The sequence below is a fragment of the Protopterus annectens genome, chromosome 12.part0, assembly GCF_019279795.1.
Source record: "Protopterus annectens isolate FY-2018-M chromosome 12.part0, PAN1.0, whole genome shotgun sequence".
Taxonomy (NCBI): domain Eukaryota; kingdom Metazoa; phylum Chordata; order Ceratodontiformes; family Protopteridae; genus Protopterus; species Protopterus annectens.
Window position 1 is genome coordinate 371,745,739 of NC_056746.1, and position 19,563 is coordinate 371,765,301.

A 19,563-nucleotide genomic window follows, 5' to 3' on the forward strand; every position below is an offset into this window, starting at 1 on the left:
TCTGGGTTTGGCTTGAGAAGACCTGGAAGGAGTTGGAAAGGACCAGTTTTTAGAGGGCCAGTGCCTACTAAATCTAAGAGGCTGAACTTCTAAGAAATCTTTAACAGTTTGCACAGATTTAGCTTTATCTTCCATCTTTTTTAAGAACTTCCTCAGCCTTGTTGCCAAACAGACGGTCCTGATTTAAGGAAGTATCCAACAATTTAGCTTTAACATGATCAGGCAAACCTTGCTCCTTAAGCCAAGCATGCCTTCTGAGCACAGACCCAGTAACAGCAGCCCTGCAAGAGGCCTCTAATGAATCAAATCCGCATTGCAAAGTATGCTTTCCAACCTGTTCAGCAGAATGCATTAAATCCTGTAATTCTTTATTTTCAGCACAGTCAGGAAGTAACATCATTTTCTGTTTAAGCAATCCAATAACATGTTGTTGATACTTTAACATATGAAACTGTCAGTTTAAAGCCCTAATGACCAAGGTTGCAGAAGTGTAAACTTTCTTACCCCATCTATCCAGTGCCCTGGAGTCTCTATCAGAGGGGGTAGAATTTTTAGCAGTAGAAGCCTTAATGCCCTTGTGTCCCTGTGAAATAGTCTCCGGATCCATAATAGGATTTTTAAAAAGGAACTTATGAGAATCAGGAACCCTGTAATATCTGTCAGGTTTTCTGGGGGCAGGAGGCAAAAAATCAGGAGCCAAACTAGATTCTGAAAAGGCATCATCAACAATGTCTATTACAGGAGGTATAGCTAAAGGCCTATGCTGAGGCAGGAGTAAGAAATCCCTAAGCCTCTTTTTTGAATGAGAAAATTCCTGGCTTTCCCAGTGGAAATGCTCCCTTAAAGTATGTAAGGCTTCACCAAAAGAAAAATCCCCTGAAGGGGAAGCAGAGGGAATAGAGTCCTCTGGATCAGAATCCTCATAAGTAGATAAGGGCAAATCCAGATCATCAGAAGAATCAGAAAAATCAGAATCCTGTTCAGAAGATTCATAAACTACTTCAGTCCTAGGTCTTTTAGAAGGAGGAGGTTGGCTTCCCCTGATTAGAGTTAAGATCTTCAGCCATTCTTATTTGTTTTTTAGGCATAGAGGCCTGAGCATGTCTCCTGGGCATCGGTTTCTTAGGCATGGTTCGAGATTTTGGCCTAAATGAAGAAGGAGGCGTCAGTTTAATATGCAAGTCCGTAGGCCTGAATACACCCTCAGAAGCCGGTGCCTACACAGCGGCTCTGGACCCATCCAAGGTAGAGACATCCGCAGGTTCCACAGTTGAAACATCGCAAGGCATACCCGAATGAGTCTCAGTAGAGGCCTGCGAGTCACAAGTAGCGGTTATCAGGGGCTGCGAAAGTGCCCCACTGAGTACCGGCGAACTGGTGACTGGCTTAGGAGAAGCGTCGGCAGCTTTGGACCTCGGTCAGCCTGTCTCTGTCTTTATCTTTGCGTTTTTTCAGAATCCCAGTAGTCGGATGGCTAATCGACATTTCTGGATAATTAAACTGAAAACCGAAATATTTAGAAGCGAAAACATACCGACGATGGATAGTGCCCTGATTAAATAAAGCACAAAACCGACAGCAAGGTACGTCATGGTCAGGGCCTAGGCAAGGAATACAGTACAAATTAAAATCTTTGTGAGGTATTTACTTTCCACAAGTAATGCAATTATTAACTTTTACTGACATCGGTAAGGAGCAAAAAAAGTTTCCCCAATGGGGTACTTAGCTTTAGTTGAAGACTTCGGTTCTGAAACTCGAAAACGAAAATTTCAGGAGTCTGCCGACCGGCACTTGCAAACTGCTTCTGCTTCGGGCACCGCACGGCAAGAAAGACTGATGTAATGGCGTTGGCTGCATGTTTTATACCCCTGACGACCTGACGTCATGGAATAAGGGTCAGCAACCGATGCAGGACCCAAGAGTTTGTTAATCAGGCCATCTGAGGGCTACTGCAAGCAGATAACCCCAAATGTAATGACTGCAACAGTGAAGAACATCTGGGTGGTGAATACAGACAAACAGCTGGAAAAACTCCTAGGACCCCATCTTTGTTTTGTTTTCAAGAGTCAGTAACATTAGAGACAGGGTAGAGTGCAAACTCAAACAGGAGGCAACAGAGGAACTTACCCCTATGGCCCCACTTTTTGCAACTACATGAGCAACAAGGACTGCTTCTTTTGTCAAGTACTGAAGGGGAAAAATCAAAAGCACATGTTCTGCAATTTGCCACACTGCTTATGTGATACAGTGCGCACAGTATAATGACTGCAGTTGTCTTTATGTACAGAAAACTGGGAACAAGTTCAAAATCAGGGTGGCACACCACCTATCTGACATCAGACTCCATATCCTCAAAAACAAACCAGCCAAGCACTGCTGTGATTTTTCACAGCATGGAGGTTTCCACCTCCGCATTCTGGACAAGCTCCTGATGTGTCCACTCAAAGGAAACAAAAATGCCGTCCTCAAGTTAAGCCAGCAGATTAGGCTGGACACCCACGACCACCCTGGTCTAAAACTCAAGCATTTCCATCAAAAAAGTGCTTGCACTCAGGAAACTAAACCATAAATCATACATCTAAAACATCTGTACTGTTTAACCCATGACTTGTACATAAACTAGTAATTAACTCTAATTGTTGCTGTTGATATGAAAAAGACAATCAAGAAGTTAGATCTTTAGATCACTACATCTACCTTGGTACAGTTTGTCTGGTGAACCAGTAAAACAGGAAACAAGCTAGCCTGTTTACTTATTTATTTTTTTTAAAGACTAAGATCTGTACTAACCTTAACAGTAAACGCTAGGAGTTTGAAAATGATTTTTACCTTGTGATGTGTACAAAGTGAAGCAGCAACTTTCATAGGTTCACAGGTTCATAGGTGTGTACTAGGCTAATGGCCCTGGAGCCTTTACAAGCCTAGACCATAGAAGTGCCCTGGCATCATGCCGCCAGACATTAGTTCCCAGTGCCACTATCAAGTACAGCCACTGGAGTGATCCCCGGGGTGAACTTTCTATTACTCATCCAATCATCAAGATTTCTCTTGAAAAGGACAGCAAGAAGTTATGCTTGACATGCATGGGAAGTCTATTCCAGAGCATGGGCAGTCCATGGGTGAGGAACCTGTCCCTCCAGCATGTTCTGTTGATTGCGGAAATGAGGTTGAGGTCTCTGGAGGGTGTAGTGTGGAGGGACTGGGATTTCCTTAGATGTACCATTTCTAACAGAGCTGGGTGAGACATGGTTTTGTAAGTTGAGCAAAGATCGCCTCTAAGTAGGCAATATGAGACAAAGACTAGCTGGAGTCTTTTGAGTCTGTCCATGTAGGTCATATGCTTAATGCCTAGGATCCTCTTTGTGAGGTACTTCTTTGTCTTTCCAGCTGTTGCAGGTGTCTAGTGAGGTACATGCCAAATGGGGCATTATACTTTATGACTGGTCTAATGAGGGAAAAGTAGAGAGACAATGACCTATTTCTTCCTGGATGCAAAATCCTTGGTAACAAGATGTGCCACATAGAAGGACTTGCTGACCACAAGAGCAATGTGGTGGTTGAAGAAGAGGTTGCTGTCAACCTGCGTACCCAGATCTCTTATAACACCTTCAGTGTTCAGTGGGCTCCCATTGATGTGGTAATTAGTGGGAACTGAGTTTTTACCAAAGGGGATGACAAAGCATTTTTTGGTGTTAAGCTTAAAGTCATGGTTTCAACACCAGTCACTGGTCTCAGTGACGCCTTTCTGCAGGATGTCTGCATCACTTGGGGAGTTAATAATGGCTCCCAGCTTGCAGTCATCTGCGAACTTGGTCAGTCGCTTTGTGTTGGCCTGGACTTGTAAGAATTAGATGTCAAAATGGAGAGGCATCCCTGACTGGTCAGTAGTCTGACTTGGAGTCCACTACTTTCACACTGTGTGTTCTATCTGTGAGCCAATTTGCAACCCACCTAGTGATATAGGGGTTGTTGCCTAGTTTTGTGAGTTTATCAATAATTCCCGAGTGAGGAATGGTGTCAAAGGCCTTGACCAGATCGGGGTAGGCTATATGCAATGCCTTATCTTCATCCACAGCCAGAAGTCAACCAGGTTGAGCAGGCATGATCTCCCTTTCACAAAGCTAAATGGCATGGGGTCTAGAGTTTGGAGATTTCCTACATCTCTGTTAATCACGTCCATGATGATGCACTCCATAGCTTTACATATCAGACTCGTCAGGCTAATGAGGTGATAATTCCCTGGGTCTGTAGTCGCTCACCCTTTATGGAGAGGGATGACTGTAGCAGTGCTCCATTTGGTAGGGTCAAAGCTTGAGGTGAGGCTATGACTGAACAGGGCACATGGATGTGGTGCCAGTTCACTTTGTAGTTCATGCAGAACACAGCCAGGGATATTATCGGGTCCCATGGAGGCTGTATTCTTGGCCTTGGACAATGCAGCTTTAACCTGTGCTGCAGTAATGCTGGGTGCCTGGCATTCTTCTGGTACTGTGATTGGTCATTTGGGGGGGTAGAGTTGGTACTGAATCTGTCTGCCAGTATGTTGGCAATATCTGTTGGCTCAGTATAGGAGGTACCATTGTGCAGTAACTCAGAGCAAATCTGGGTATTGCCATGGAGGTTCTTGATACAGCTACAGAAGGCTTTGTGATTGTTTTTAGTATCTGCCGCAATTTTGCCTTCATAGCTGGCTTCAGAGGATTTGATGAGGGATCTCAACTTTTTGTTGAGGCAAATAAGGGAGTTTTTCCAGTCTTGGGACTTCACCTTTTTCTGCAACAGTTTCTCCCTTCTGTTGTAGAATTTGTTAATGGCAGGAGACTGCCAGATTGGCTTCCTTTTTTGGTGGAGAGCGTCTTGGTTCTGTTGGGTATGGCTAGTTCCATGCATTTATGTGCATGTTCGTACAGTGCACTGGTGTATGATTTGGCAGTCATGCACCTATTTGCCATTGGCATGGGTGCCGTGAAGTTAGCCACCTCTGTTTTTAGGAATCCAAAGTCAGCTTTGGAGAAGTTTTTCAAGGTGGTTACTTTTGCGGGGAGTGTGGGTGAGATATGGATTTCCATGATGATTAGTTTATGGTCGGATCTGACCAGAGAGGGATTGACTGTAGGTGTAGAGCAATGGTTGCCTATGTTAGTAATAACCAGGTCAAGGATGTTGCTTCCTCTAGTGAGGGTCAGAATGAGCTGGTCCAGGGCATTGGAATTTATGAATTCCAGGAAGCATTGGGCCAGTGTATTGGTGCTTGAGTAGCTTTCCCAGTTGATGGAGGGGTAGTTGAAGTCTCCTAGGAAGAGAGTGTTGGGTTGGACCTTGATAGATTCCAGGGTGCTTAGGAACATGCAATGACAGTCTAGGGAAATGGTTGGGGACCTATACAGCTATGACCTGGATCGCTATCTTACCCAATGTTAGTTGTACCTGAAGTGTCTCAGATGTGCTATGCTGTGCTACTAGTCTGGAGGTGTGCATATCCTCTATGAATATGGAGACGCCACTGCTTCAGTCCATGTTTCGGGGCCGAAAGGTGTGGAATGGGTTATAGCCTGGTAGCGCAGGGGTGCTTTCTGCTGCTTTATACCAGGTCTCCGTTACAGCACATATGTTGATGTTCTCCATTTTGAGGAGTGCTTCGGGAGAGTGTATCTTGTGATTTAGACTTCTAGCTTTGAGCAGCATCACCCTCAGATTGCATTTATTTAGAGCTGCTATGGTTGTAATTTGGTATTTGGAACACCACCTAAAAAGGCACTAAAGGCGTGGCAAGAGCCTTAGCCAGTACCAGGAAACCCAGGGATGACAGATGCAGGCCATCGCTGGCAAAGTATCGAGGTCTGTCAGTCATGTCATCCCAAGCAGACAGATACTGGATCCCCTTAGAATTGTTGACGTCAATCATTTTTTGTTTGCACTGTGGTATCATTCTGGGTGATGGTAGGATACTGCTCAGGACTAGAGTCATACCTGCCTGGGCCACATAATCCGTGAGGTCTACCATGTCTCTTTTCATGTAGTTCAGGGAGGTGCGTCTCAGGTCATTCACATCCACTACTTGGAGTGACCTGAGTGCGTGTGTTATGCATCGGAGTCTGGCACCTGATAGACAGCTGACTGTTACCTTCTCCTTAGTCAACCTAGTGAGTGGAATATCTGTGTGCCTCACTACTGAGTCACCTATGATTAGTGTATTGGACAAGGTGTTTAGCCTTAGGGGCTTAGGGTGAGGGGCACACTGTGGAGGTGACTTGTGTGTTCTGTGGTTTCTGCTGTGTTGTAGTGGTTGTGTGTGTTTCTGTCTATAAGGTCTCTGCTGTTTAGGTAAATTTCTATTGAGAGCCTCCACAAAGGTGGGTGTGTGGTTTGTGTTTTTATGTGACAGCTGTGATAGTGGGTGTTCTGGAGGGCTGTGTGTTCCATGTGGTGTGGTGCAGATGTTGACCATCTCCTCTTGACCAGCTAGTCCGGTCTTGGCTGGAGAGTGCATAGCTTCCAATTTGGTGATATAAGTACATCTCTCACAAGTCTGAGTGTTGGGAGGTAAGAGGAGAGGGTTGTCTGTGTACATGAGGCAGTTGCTACACTGCCTCAGAATGCCCAAGTACACCAGGTTAATAGAAGAAAGCACAGGTAACTGCCCTTTAATCATGCCAGGAGGGGTGGTCATAACTACTAAGTACTGGAGCTATTTCCGTGAAGAACAACTAGTGCTGATGGCACTTAGGTGTACTACAATAATTGCTATAAAAACCTGTTGAAGTGCAAACCGGTTAGGCTATCTGAAGTGCAAGAGAGAAAGAACTAGCAAGATATAACGGAAAAACTGAAGAGCAGACTTTCTGGCACCAGTAATAGTTTACCTCAGCTCGGCACCGCTGTGTGGAGCTTAAACAAGCGCATACCTGCGCACTAGACAGGGAAGAGTGTCCCAGATCAAATTTACAGCAGGGGTGGGCAACTTCAAAGCCACCAAAGCCTTGAAAATGTTTTCTACTACTGATTTGGGACTTGGGCTTTCCTTTTATTGTTAGAAGTGAGAAAAGGGTGGTAAAGACTACCTCCTAGTTTAATTGATGGCCTACACCCACGCTAATTCCATCAGCCTCTTATATCATCTAAACCTGTCTTAGGCCCCATGGCACCCACCAGGAGATTTGTTAACTGCCCTTCTAACTCAGTCCTCCCAGTTTTCAGCCCTTTATCTAGCCTGGCACAGTGCTATCTAGCCCTCTTTTGTGCTGACTTCACCACCTGCAACACGAAGAGAGGAAGAATCTGAACACAAGAGTCCTCCTTAACTGCTAGATTCAGGAACAGGCTTGATAGTTAAGACCCCACACTGGAACACCATAGAATCACTCTGTGATACCAAGGGCATTCTCACTCTCACTGTGGATACCCCACAGTGATCAAGAATAGATGTTCGAGCCACTTGTCCTGCATTTAACACAATTTCTGTAATTTGTAGTACAGTAAGAATTGTTATCTCAGGGCCCCACTCCACACTGCTGTATTCTTTACACCCTAAGCACAGTTTGCCTATGCTCAAAGAACTGGACTTAATTTTTTCCCCTACTCATGCCCATCTATGAACTCTGCAAAAATGAGCACTGTGACTCTTTTTCATTGTAACCTGTTTCTCTGTATGCAGGATTTTTTCAAAAAATGGGAATTACCTAGTGTGGCTATAAGTATCTACCTTGCCTGCATATAAAAAGGACCATCTTCATCAGGAAGAATAGGGACTGGTCATGTTAGTCACATGCATAAGCTTCTTATAACTACACACTGTAATCATTTTTGCCAAACAAGAGATTAGTCTTTCATAATGTATTGAAATATGAGGCCATAAAAGCGGGCACAGACTCTAATTCTTAGACTTCTGTCTAGCAAATGGCTTGATAGTAGCAACACATGGTTCAGAAAGAGACAGAGTCACAAGATCACATGCAAGAGTGGCCAACATGCAACTCAGATAGACTTCCTCCTAGTAAGGAAAAGTCATTTGGGAAGAATCAATAACGGAAACATCAACCCCAGTGAAACAATCAGCCCACAGCATAAACCACTGGTTGCCACAATCAGCTGCAAGCAGTGGTCAGAGAAGGCTCTAAGGTCAAAAGAGACCACATTGAAGACCTGGATGTTGACTGGAGAGAAAATACAACAGTTCAAGGAATTACTCAGGGCTGTAGCACCCCAAGAAGAGGAAGAAATAGCTGGAGTTGAAGAAGAATGGCAGCTCCTCAAAACAACACGTGTGACTACTACAGAGACATGTGGCTGAGTCAGGTATGAAAATAAGGTACATAAGGAAAGCTGGTGGTAGAATGCAGAAGTCCAGGAAGTCATCAAAAGAAAGGAGGAGTGCAGGAAAAAGTAGGAGCTAGAAAAGACCAACCAGGCTAGGAAGGAATACTGGGTGGCTGATAAAGAAGCTAAGAAAGTAGTTGCAATAGTAAAGAATAGGGCATCAGAAGCACTCTACCATCTTCTAGAAAGTGACTCATTGGGTGGCACAAAGAAAGTATATCGGGTTGCAAGGCAAAGAGAGAAAGATACAGAAGGCAGTCAAGACACCTTTCATAAAGGATGCCAGCAACAACCTGCTCACCAGTCCAAAGGACATCAAAAGCAAATGGAAGGAGTATTTCCAGCAGCTGAATGAAAAAAACCCCACAGAAGCTGTACTGCCCCAGAAACAGCCTACGATGAAAGAAGAGGAGCCTACCCAAGAAGGGGTAAGAACAGCACTAAGAAAAATAAAGTCAGGGAAAGCAGCAGGCTCAAATAACGCCACAGCAGATATGATAAAGATGCTATGTGAGATGGTGGAGAAATGGCTCCTGAGAGTACTCAAAGCAGTGTGGAGAGAAAGGCGTATCTCAGATGACTGGAGAATAACCATACATGTGCCAGTGTACAAGAACAAAGGGGACCATCCACAACTGTGGGGCATACAGAGGAATCAAACTCCTACCACACTGCATGAAAGTTCTAGACAGGGTGACTGATAAATGGATACACACAGTAGTAGAATGTAAGTTGGGAGATAAGCAGTTCAGATTCAGATCAGGGTGCAGCACAACTGACTCAATGTTTGCAGTGAGACAGATAGTTGAGAAGAAGCTAGAAGTGAGGAAGAGTCCAACTAGGCATTCCTAGACTTGGAGAAAGCATATGACAAGGTCCACAACCTGGCAGTACTGCGGGGGTTCGAAGTTCCAGAAACATTAGTAGAATTAGTGCAGGCTATGTACAAGGACCCAATGACTCAAGTACAAACAGTGTTCGGCCTCACAGAGGGGTTCCCAGTTGGAGTGGGTATACACCAGGGTTCAGCTCTGAGCCCACTGCTGTTCATACTGGTGATGGACTACATTAGCAAACAGGTTGAAGGGGACAGATCAACAAAGTTGCTGTATGCAGATGATGTGGCATTACAAGCAGAATCTGAGCAAGAACTCCAGCAAAGTATAGAACAATGGAATGCAAAACTGAAGGCACACAGGATGCAACTAAACACAGATAAGACAGTGGTAATGGCAGCAAAAGAAAGTTACTCTAAAAGTTCAAGCCATACATTAAAAAGTGGAACAGTGTTTGGAAAATATTTTTTCTGTGCCATAAATATTTAAACATAAAAATGGAACAAAACAAGGTTTCCCCATTACCTTCAACTTTGATTGCACTAACTAAAGAACCACTGGCAAACTCAAGGACATAACATTAAAAGTTTTGATATGAATGGAAAATCTGACAAAAAATGAATTTTGCTGACAGTTTTATCATTAATGATGCTGAAATACTAATGATAAATTTAAACAATATATTAACAGTTTGCAGAAACATCTACTCAATTTCAAAATAATACAACCACTATATTACCGTGGGGATAAATACATATATTGATTTAATGAATAATTCTGATCATAATCGGAATAATCAATTAAAATATTTGGGGATTATTTTAAAACTCTGAATATTACTGAATGCTTTATTAAAATGGAATAAAATATACTTTCTTGTGAAAAAAGGATTAAACATCCAAACCACAGTATAAAATTTAAACTACATTATTTGTTAAATTTCTAGGATATATGTTTTCTGTATTTCCCAATAAAGTTAAATCCAGATCCTTCCCATATGAGCTATATAAATATGTTATGGTGCAACTGTTTACATCAGGAAGATGATGACTGTGGATGGAAGACCTAAAAAATATACTTAAGTACCAGAACATCAGTTAGTTATTTGGGATGTGAGAAACTGTGCAAGTAAAAAAAATATATACAAAATTCCTATAAATGATATTAAAATTTATCCTAATCTCCTAGAATACACATTTTATGTACTGCCCAATAAAGTTAAATCTAGATCTACTCTACATGAACTATTTAAAATTCTGATATTACAAAAATCAGAATTAGACTCATAGAAACGTCAACTCAAAAATAAAGATATAAACTTAACCAGTAAACATAAAACATCCATTTTAAATTTAGTAGCAGAACTACCACTTTGTGATTGCTCCAGTGATGTAGAGCGATATAACCCACTATGGCCGAAGCAATCAATAGTTTTCAGGCTTACACCACTTCTATGATGACAGGGCCTCGGCTTTAGAAAGGAGATACATTTGTGATGGTGGGAGCCAATACTGAGAAGATGCGAGTGCAGCCACCAATATAGGGGATGGTAGCAAGCATGTGAGGATAGAGGGGGCATAGGTGGCCCTTGCAGTAACACAAGTAGTCATATCACCAGAAAAGGCATGGCTGGGCCATAAAATGAAAAATGTTTTCACTGCAGGGATGCCAGTGAGAGCACAAAACTCATGGCTGCCTGGTTGAAGGCATCCTCAGTGTAACATCTGATCTAATAGGTGGCTTGATGGGGGGCATGCATGAAGGAAATATGACTAAAAAAACACTACTTCTCCTTTTGGAAATTCTGCAATTCAAATTTCTATATTATGCCTCCCATTCAACTGAAAAAAATAAAACCTAATAATTTTGTACGACATATAATATGCAAATCAATCCCAGTCCCTCAGAGCCACATGCTCCAGGGATCTAAACCTTATCATCACAATGAACAAAACATGCTGGAGGGATAGGTTCCTGACCCAGAGACTCCCCATACTCTGGAATAGACTGCCCATACATGTCAAGCACAGCGCCTCATTGGCCCTCTTCAAAAGGAACCTTGATGATTGGATGGGAGATAGGAAATTCACCCCGGGGATCATGTCAGTCGCACTGCTAAACGGGGGCCCAGAGAAGTAAATATTGTGGGAAGAAATTTCCGGGGAATTGTTATGGCTAGGCTTGCATAGGCCTTAGGACCGATAGCCTAGTACCAACCTATGAATCAAGTCATATTAGGATCATGTGCACTTATCTGATTTTTGGAATAATTCTCAAATCATTTATTCAATCTTCATAGACAGATATGTTTAAAATACCACAATTCCCTTGTATGATAAAATGTTTCTATTCCCTACTGTTTTTTTTTTTTTTTAAAGATCAGCACCCACGTCTTTATGCCACTTGGCAACAGCAAGGAAAATAATCACTAGAATTAGAAAAGGAAGAAAACACCATCTACAATTTCAGAATTTAAACTAGTCAGTCGTGTAAATGATAAAGACCATCTCAACAGTATTTTAGAGAAAGCATCTGTGATCATTTCTGCCGGTATTTACAATTAAACTGTACTGTTAGATAAATATGGAAATAACATATTAGTAAGAATGAAGACCACCATGCCACTTCAAACAGATTAATGAAACATAAGATCCATCCATGTTATAATCAAGACACACTGTGTATGTAGTTTACAACTACATTATTTAGTTAGCTGTTAGCCTTCAGAGTTTAACTTTCAAGTTGTTGTGACTGTTATACTGTAATGTTTATTTTACCTTTTAAGTTAAATGTTTACAAACAATTGTTTGTATTTGAGTATCTCCATTCTTACATTTATTAAAACAAAAACAAGAATCTGACAATTAGAATATCCAGTCCCAGCAATCTGTAGTAAAACACACAGGAAAGGCAAAGTCTGACTTGAAAAGGGACTTGACACTAACATACATTCTCATACACCCAATAAAGATGGAACAGACATTACCTAAACAATATTTCAGCAATCCTATCAGCTTATCATCTCAAACTAGATACACTATATTTTTTGCTATCAAAATGAGGCAGTTTAAGTACAAAATAAATAATATGGTCTGCTGACAGACTTAAGGACAGCGGTTCTACAAACAGTGCTGTCATTCTAGCAAGTTTGAGAGAAACAAAAAAAATTAACGCAAGTCTTACAAATACAGAAGAAGAATCAGTTGTGACTGAGTGCTCAGTATTTGTCTCATTCAGTAAACTAAATGTTATTACCTCTGTTTTGACTGCAGTTTTCCTATTTTCTTCTCTTCTTCCTCAAGCCTCCTGCGAGCTTCCTCCAGCTGGGTCAGGGGATTTGGTGCTGGGTTCGGGGGCATGGCTGGGTCCTGGACAAATGGATGGGATGGCTGAACAGTGTTGCGCAACTGAGCTGTAACCCATGGATGTACTGCTCCAGGTCTCTCAATGGACAATGGCCTGGTCATTTCATGAGTGAGCTGTTTCTTAATTCCAGAAGATCTTTAAAAAAAAAGTTTCACACAGACAGAATTAAGTAATTAAAATGATGCCATACACTATCCACCCTAATTCAATATAAAGTTCTAGAAATTAAAAATCTACAATCTTCCAAGATTATCTTAAGCAGACTGCTCTCCATTTTAACTCTGAGCCCCTATATGATCTAGCTTATTACAATGCTAAGTACACTTGTGGTCTGCGTTAGCACAACCTTGAATAAAATGCATTCACTATACAAAACATTTGTGTGGGCAGAAATCCATGAACAGTACATATACCTTTGCATGCGGAATGCTACCAATCTACAGCATATGTATTTCACAAGAAAAGGTAAAACAAAATCCTATTTTAGACTGCCTGCTCCAAGGTTATCTCATTTCAGGACTGTTGCACAGCAAACTTATGTGCACTAGCTGTGAATGGCATTCAAAGTGCTTCTGCAGTACATCCACTTCTATCTTTTATATTGTTTTTTTTTACTGCAAGCACTGCAAATGAAAAATGAGAAGTTATGTACCTACCATAACATTCCATGTTAGTTGTCTTCTCTCGCCTTCTTTCTTGCTTGATGGGTTCGGAGCCGATCCTCGGCTCTGACTCGGCACTTGCTAAGCTCGAGTCTCACTTTTACCAGCTCGAGGAAGCCCCATATCCCATGATGCAAGGCGGTAAGTACCCAGATCTCGTTTGTACCTATAGGGAAAAACACCTAGCACAAAAAACTTTCCACTGAGGAAAGAAGCAATTAGCCTAAAGGAAGGGCTGTAATGGGAACCAGGTAACTAACTAGTGCCTATAGTAGCAATCTTCCAAACAAGGGAGATCAAGGTCTGTCCAGGCAAGGGGGTAGGAGGGAGGGTCGCAAGAAAGAAGGCGAGAGAAGACAACTAACATGGAACGTTATGGTAGGTACATAACTTCTCAATGTTAAGTTGTCAATCTCGCCTTCATTCTTGCTTGATGGGACCGTGTCCCTAGCACCTCTATCCTGGGTGGCTCAATGGAACAGACTCTTGAGAACCGTAGAACCAAAACTGGCTCTATCCCTGGAGGCCAAATCCAATTTGTAATGAGAAACAAAGGTATGAGGAGTGGCCCAAGTGGCTGCTGCACAAATAGTGTCTAAAGGGAGTCTAGCCTGAAAGGCTGTGGAAGTGGCTAAACTTCTGGTGGAATGCGCTTTTGGTTTTGAGCACAGCTGTTTGCCCCTGAGTTGATAGATTTTGGAGATGGTGGAAGAAAGCCATCTAGATAAGGTCACTTTGGAAACAGGAAGGCCTTTCTTATTTACAGCATAAGAAAGAAAGAGCTGATCGGATTTCCTGAATTGTTTTGTTCTGTCCAAATAATATCTGAGTTGGCGGTGAACATCAAGATAATGTAATTTTTGTTCCGATCTGTTGGAGTAATTAGGGAAAAATACAGGGAGATCAATAGATTGGTTCAAATTAGTTTTCGAAGCCACCTTAGGCAAAAAGGATGGATTAGTTCTGAAGGATACCCTGTCCTTGTGGAATACCAAATAAGGGGGACGAACAGAGAGAGCATGAAGTTCTGACACTCTCCTGGCCGAGGTAATAGCGACAAAGAAGAGTGTTTTCCATGAAAGAAACTTCAGTGAACATGAAACAGCTGGCTCGAAAGGAGGAAGAATTAAGGATGTCAGCACTAGATTTAGGTCCCATTGAGGAGGAGGACTCCTAACAGGAGGTTTAAGGAGAAAAATCCCTTTTAGAAAAGCTCTACAAAGCCTGTGGGACATAATGTTGTGATCTGCAAACCCGACATGAAAGTTCGAGATATCAGCCAACTGAACTTTGACCGTGGAAAATGAAGAGCCCGAGTGAAAGATTTCTGCTAAAAAATCCAAAACTGCATGAACAGGGGCAGTAAAGGGATCTATATTCTTTGATTTTACCCAAAAGGAAAAGCGTTTCCACTTGCTGGTATAAATCCTATTAGTAGAGGATTTAAGGGAAGCGACTATGATATCCCTAACCGGGTTAGAGATCATAGGAAGCCTGGCTAAGGAAGTAAGTAGAGCAACCAAGCTGTGAGGTTGAGAGAAGGAATGGACCGATGCAGGTGACCCGATTGGTGGATCAGAAGGTCTGGCACTGGGTCCAGATGCCACGGCTGCACCAATAGGTGACGATGGAGGAATGGAAACCAAATTTGTCGAGGCCAATAGGGGGCAATGAGAATCATTTTGGCTCTCAAAACGGTGGCTTTCTGGAGTACTTGAGGAATCAAAGGAAAGGGAGGAAAGGCATAAAGAAGTCCCTGGGGCCAATCCTGGGTAAGAGTGTCTCTGGGGGGATGGCCTGGCAGTGGGAAGAGAGAGAAGAAGTCTGGGCATTTGCTGTTTTGGGGAGTAGCAAAAAGATCGCAACATGGGCGGCCCCATTCTAGAAAAATCTCCTCCACTATAGATTGTTTGAGTGACCACTCGTGAGGCATGAGAATAGCTCTGCTCAATCTGTCCACTAAAATGTTGGTTTTCCCAGGGATATGCGCTGCTACCAGAAACCGATGAGAGGAGATCGCCCATTGCCAAAGTCTGAGAGCTTCTCGACACAAGGGGTAGGACTTGGTTCCGCCCTGTTTGTTGATATACCATACTACAGACATGTTGTCCGTGTGAACTGCAATAGTTCCCAAAGGAAGAAAGTCGTTGAGGGCTTGCAACGTTAAAAGCACTGCTCTCATCTCTAGGACATTTATGTGCAGGTGGTATTCGAACGGTTGCCACGTCCCATGAACCATCCTGCCCTGATAATGACCCCCCCACCCGATCAGGGAGGCGTCCGTAGTGACTGTGGCTACCCGGGCCGGGGATACAAAGGGTCTGCCCTGATGAATCTGGGGAGAAGAAATCCACCAGGATAGGTGGTTTTTGCAAGCTTGTGTCACCAGGATCTGGTGACGCATGGGAAGTTGTTGGTAAGACCACTGGGTGAACAACATCCATTGAAGAAGACGCATGTAGAAGCGGGCCAAGGGAAGAAGAGTAATGGACGCTGCCATGAGGCCCAACACTTTCAGGACCAGTCTCGCTTGCACCTTTTTGCTGGCAAGAATGATCTGCACGTGACTTTGGATATCTGAGATTCTTTGGTCTGTGAGGGTTGCTGACATCCAAACAGTGTCTAAATTTGCGCCTATGAAAGTAATAGACTGGCAGGGCGACAAGGAGGATTTTTCGTAGTTGATCGAAATTCCTAACTGAGTGCAGAGATTTAGGGTGTAATCCCTGGCTTGGAGAAGTTGATGCCTGGTGGTGGCTGAAAGGAGACAGTCGTCGAGATACGGAAACACCTGGAATCCTAGACGTCTCAGGTGAGCCGTGACCACTGCCATACATTTGGTGAACACTCTGGGGGCTGTAGTGAGACCAAAGGGCAGGGCTCTATATTGAAAATGACTGGACCCCAGCCGAAAGCGGAGAAACCTTCTGGAGCGTCTGTGAATTTTTATGTGATAGTACGCATCCTGAAGGTCTATTGAGCACATCCAGTTGTCTTTGCCCAGGAAGGGCAAAATTGATTGAAGTGTGACCATTTGAAATCTCGTCTTTTTCACAGACCTGTTGAGTCTGCTGAGGTCCAATATTGGTCTCCAATCTCCCGTCTTTTTGGGGACCAAAAAGAACCTTGAGAAGATTCCGGGCTCTGAGTGGTCTGTTGTAACTGGCTGAATGGCCCTTTTGTGTAGAAGCTTTGTTACTTCTAACTTTGCAATTTCCCTTAGACCGGGTGACACATCTGGAAGGGAATTTTTGTGAGTAAAGGGACTTTCCTCGAAAGGAATTCTGTAACCCTCGGATATGATCGACTGTACCCATCTGTCTTGTGATAGGGAACGCCAGGCTTGTGGGTACAGCGATAATCTTCCCCCGACTGCCTCCAAGGATGGACAGTCGGGAAACACCTCAGGGATGCTGGAAGGGCTTGTCAGAGAGAGGCTCTCTGCTTCCCTGGTTTTGTGGACCCCCCCCTTGCCTCTAGGGCGGCGTCTATTATTATTACCCCCTCTGCCTCTAGGGGTAAACTGACCACGTGTATCCAGCGTGACTCCTTGGGATTTGCGGAACCACATCTTTCCACCCTTCTGTCCCTTGGGGTAAGGTCTAGAAGGGGTGGAAAAACGGACCCCTACGGCAGAAAGAGTCTTGCCGTCCTGCTCACACCTGGTCAATGTATCCTTCACTTGAGGACCAAACAAAGTTGACCCATCAAAGGGAGAGTTTGTGAAGGACGCCTTGAAGGGATCTGCAAAATTAGAGAGCTGCATCCAGGATTGACGTCTCAGAGCCACTCCTGTACCTGCGGCTCTACTCGCTCCATCTGCTGCATACGAAATCAGCCGCATGGAGGAGTTGGTTATGGAGTTAAGGATTCCTAGCTGAGAAGCAATCTTGTCTTGTGCCCCCGGAGCTGCAGGATCCTGTACTACTTCACCTAGTTCTTTAAGAATGTCCCTTAAGGATGTCCCTTTGGAGTCTGGTGAAGTGACACAAATAATTCAGCGAATGCATGGCAAAGGTCGCTGAGGAGAACATCCGCTTACCATACCTGTCCATGGTCCTAGAATCCTTGTTAGGAGGATGGACCGGTACGGAAGGATCTGCAAGTTCCTTTTTAGTGGCGGCCGCCACCACCATGGCATCAACAGGGACACCTTTTGTAAGGAATTGCTGTTCAGAAGGGGCTGTAATAAATTTAGAAGGCCTCCTGGGAACTGGCTCTACAGAATCAGGAGAAGCCCAAGCCTTTCGAGCAATTACCTGCATGACGGGGTCAAAAGGCGGAGACACCCAGGAGGTGGAGGGTCGAGAACCAAACGCCTCTAGGTATACCATCTCATCATCGGAGGGATTAATGGAGGGCCAGTTTCCCCTCTGTTTCAGGAGTTCTAGGATGTCTGAAAAGGAGACATCTTCAGAGGGGGATCTTGGGGATCCCTCCGACTCATCTAAGTCGGTATCCGAAGTAATAGACTCAGGGGAGTCCAGGTGCTTCCTCTTACAAGTCCTCTTGCGCAGAGGATCTCCTGACGGATCAGGAGAATCCTCGGAAGAGGGGGTTCCTCCCAGTGGGGAAACCTGAGGCGGTGGATCTCTCGGTCCGGGAGCAAGAGAGCGGGAAGAGATATCAACAGGCACCACAGAGGGAGGAGCTAAAGGAATAGACTGCTGACTGAGCCCAGGGGCCAGCACACTCCTCAGTTCACCTCGAAGGCTCCCCTCCCAGGGAGATCCGAGAGAACCCGTTCCGAAGAAACTGGGACTCCCGGGCCCACCGAAAGGGAAGGCTCCGAGGCAGATGTCGGAACCGAGCTCACCAAGGCCGAAGCTCCAAGGGGAAGAGCGGGGTCGGACAAGGGTCCGATGCCACTCACCCCCTCGGAGCAGACCAGGAAAGCCCGGCCACCGAATCCCTCCAAGGAAGGTCTCGAGGAGGAGATAAGAGTAGATGCTGAAGGCGCAGAAGGGGGAAGTATCTGGCCCTCAGCCATAGCAGAAACTATTCCCGTAGACTCCAGCTCCAAACTCTGGGGTAGAGTCGAAGGAGGAACTTGAAGAGGGCGTGGACTAATAGTCGTCTGTTGAGACGGACTATGAAGCATTTGGGCTAGTGCCTGTGATTTTAATAATCTGCTTACCACCCTCTCTAAATCATGGTCTGACAACCTGGAAGACCTAGATGATCGGCTCCGATGGCTCCGCTCCGAAAGAAGAGGTGAGGCCGGAGCTGACAGTATCGGTTCCAAAGAGGGAGACCTGGACCTCTTCCTCGAAGGAACCATCGGAGCCGATGAAACCATGGAACCAGACGGAGCCGATAACTTTTCGGCTCCGAGTGCAGGTATAGATGTATCGGCTCCGGCCGGAGCCGATACAGGCAAAGAAATCATGGTGTCGGAGCCGGTCGGCGCAGAAACCGAAGCCCGTGCCACATGGATGTCGGAGCCAGTCGGAGCCGACACCAAAGTGACCTTCAAAGTATCGGCACCGATAGCCATCGGTGCCGATGATTTCTCCAAGCTAAGATCGGCTCCAGTCGGAGCCAAGGCCGAAGGCTTAGGTACAGAAGCCTGGGCCTTGGTAGTCTTAGAGGGCTTACCCAGAGCCGATTTTGCCGGGGAGCCCTCCGGTTTAAGAAGTCCTCTTAAAATAAGTTTGTTCCTCCTTTCCTGCAGGACTCTTTGGCTAAAAGAGTGACAAATTGCACAGGAGTCCTGCAGGTGGAGAGGTCCCAGGCAGTATATACAAGAAGTGTGACCGTCTGTCAGAGACATCTTCTGACAGCACGAGTCACACTTCTTGAAGCCTGAGACCCTCTGTTCTTTACACATAGTGCTTTCCAAACAAACACTACACACACAGTCCCGAACCAGACAAACTAAAGTTAAAGTATTGAGAAGTAAAAACTCTCACACACACACCCTGACAGGGGGGGGGTGGGAGGGAATGAAGGCCTGACTAAAAAAGTAAAGAAGGAAATATAAAGTTAGTCAGAAAAAGCCTCACAATTATCTATAAAAGATAGAATTTTAAAGAAAATAGAAAATTTTTCTGATTGGGGGCTAAAAGTTTAGTAATAATAAACACTTACCAGGAGCTGGTAAAAGGAGGACCTCATCAGCGAAGCGGCAAATGAGATCTGGGTACTTACCGCCTTGCATCATGGGATATGGGGCTGCCTCGAGCTGGTAAAAGTGACTCTCGAGCTTAGCAAGTGCCGAGTCGGAGCCAACCCATCAAGCAAGAATGAAGGCGAGATTGACAACTTAACATTAGTATTTTTAATTTCTTCAACATTTCTATTTTTGTCACTAATTTCCACTCCCCCTGGAACACTACACCATGTGGCTCTACCAAACACGAGCACAAGCTCTGGCAGCCCAG

General features: G+C 44.4%; 1 protein-coding gene across 2 annotated transcripts in view; it reads right to left on the minus strand.

The window, feature by feature from the left end:
- Positions 1–19,563, minus strand: part of AXIN1 (axin 1) — a 1,214,366-nt gene that overhangs the window by 393,005 nt on the left and 801,798 nt on the right. For both annotated transcript variants that reach the window (XM_044089473.1, XM_044089474.1), the window contains exon 8: positions 12,408–12,653. In XM_044089473.1, the coding sequence (XP_043945408.1) occupies positions 12,408–12,653 (246 nt within the window). The remainder of the gene's footprint in view (positions 1–12,407; positions 12,654–19,563) is intronic.